Source organism: Sinocyclocheilus grahami, unplaced genomic scaffold, assembly GCF_001515645.1.
Source record: "Sinocyclocheilus grahami isolate Dianchi unplaced genomic scaffold, SAMN03320097.WGS_v1.1 scaffold49857.1, whole genome shotgun sequence".
In the NCBI taxonomy this organism is placed as follows: domain Eukaryota; kingdom Metazoa; phylum Chordata; class Actinopteri; order Cypriniformes; family Cyprinidae; genus Sinocyclocheilus; species Sinocyclocheilus grahami.
In genome coordinates this window covers 1-975 of record NW_015525821.1, presented here as the reverse complement: position 1 = coordinate 975, position 975 = coordinate 1, and the positions used below count along the sequence as shown (strand labels likewise).

The window sequence follows — 975 nt, the reverse complement described above, 5'->3', positions numbered from 1 at the left end:
GATCTAATTTGTTACACCGTTTAATTTTAAACGGTCTTCTATTATTTTCATTATTATGTTTCTTCACATATATTCCACTTTTTGTTTTTGTAGCAGTTGTCTTTTTTTTACTGTTTTATTACTGTATGCAAAATTGTGTGATGTTTGCATTTGAACAAAAGTGCATGCATAATTAGATGCACAGATGTATATTAGGCCTTTTTTCAGACACAAGTATTACAAACAGGATTTAGTGAACACCTTACATTTATTTGTTTCAATCCTAAACAACTGGGACAACATGGAACATGTTGGATATAATCACAAACTCTTTAATACAATAAAAAAACACAGGTATTGAAAATGGTACACTAATGATAATTTACAGTTTGTCCACTTTAAGGAGGAGAGAACACTCTTATACATTTCCTCTCAGCCTTTGTATGGCAGTTCAGTTCATTAGCTGTGCCCACATCAGAATTTAAAAGCCCTTCTTCAGTAGCCAGTCCTTCAGCTCTTTATCAAACTGCCCTTTAATTCTGATGGTCCCAGTTACTTCATTGACCTGTGTTGGAGGTTCTTTGCCCAGAAGCCCCAGCAGGAATTCCTTAACATCCTTATTCAGGGCCTGGAAATAATTGACAAAAAGTTAATAAAAGAATTGGACTAATATATTACGCTGTGCTTCTAAACAGGTCTGTTCATTACACTAACCCATATGTCTCCCTCAACCTTTCTGAGCAGAGTGCTGTGCTGATTCCCATGCTTGATGTCCGAATACACAGGCACATTGTGCATCCGGGAGCGACGGATCATGTAAGGCAGTGAAGGTGGCGTAACTATATAATTCATAACAAAAACAGAACTCCATGAATGAGAATCTCACACAATGCATTCCCGACTTCACAGATTAAACATCAAGCAAAACATCCATCCCTTATAGCTAAGACACCAATAGTATGATACGCATTATTCCATGTAAGGTAAAAATACAAG

At 36.4% G+C, this 975-nt stretch overlaps 1 protein-coding gene across 1 annotated transcript; it reads right to left on the bottom strand.

Annotated features, from left to right (window-relative positions):
* Positions 1-144: 144 nt before the first annotated feature.
* Positions 145-903, bottom strand: LOC107580894 (39S ribosomal protein L49, mitochondrial-like). The gene is made up of 2 exons (XM_016266510.1): positions 694-903; positions 145-607 (listed from the first exon to the last, which is right to left on the bottom strand). Exons 1-2 carry the CDS (start codon positions 829-831, stop codon positions 461-463), a joined length of 285 nt encoding a protein of 94 aa, XP_016121996.1. The 5' UTR covers positions 832-903; the 3' UTR covers positions 145-460.
* Positions 904-975: the final 72 nt, after the last annotated feature.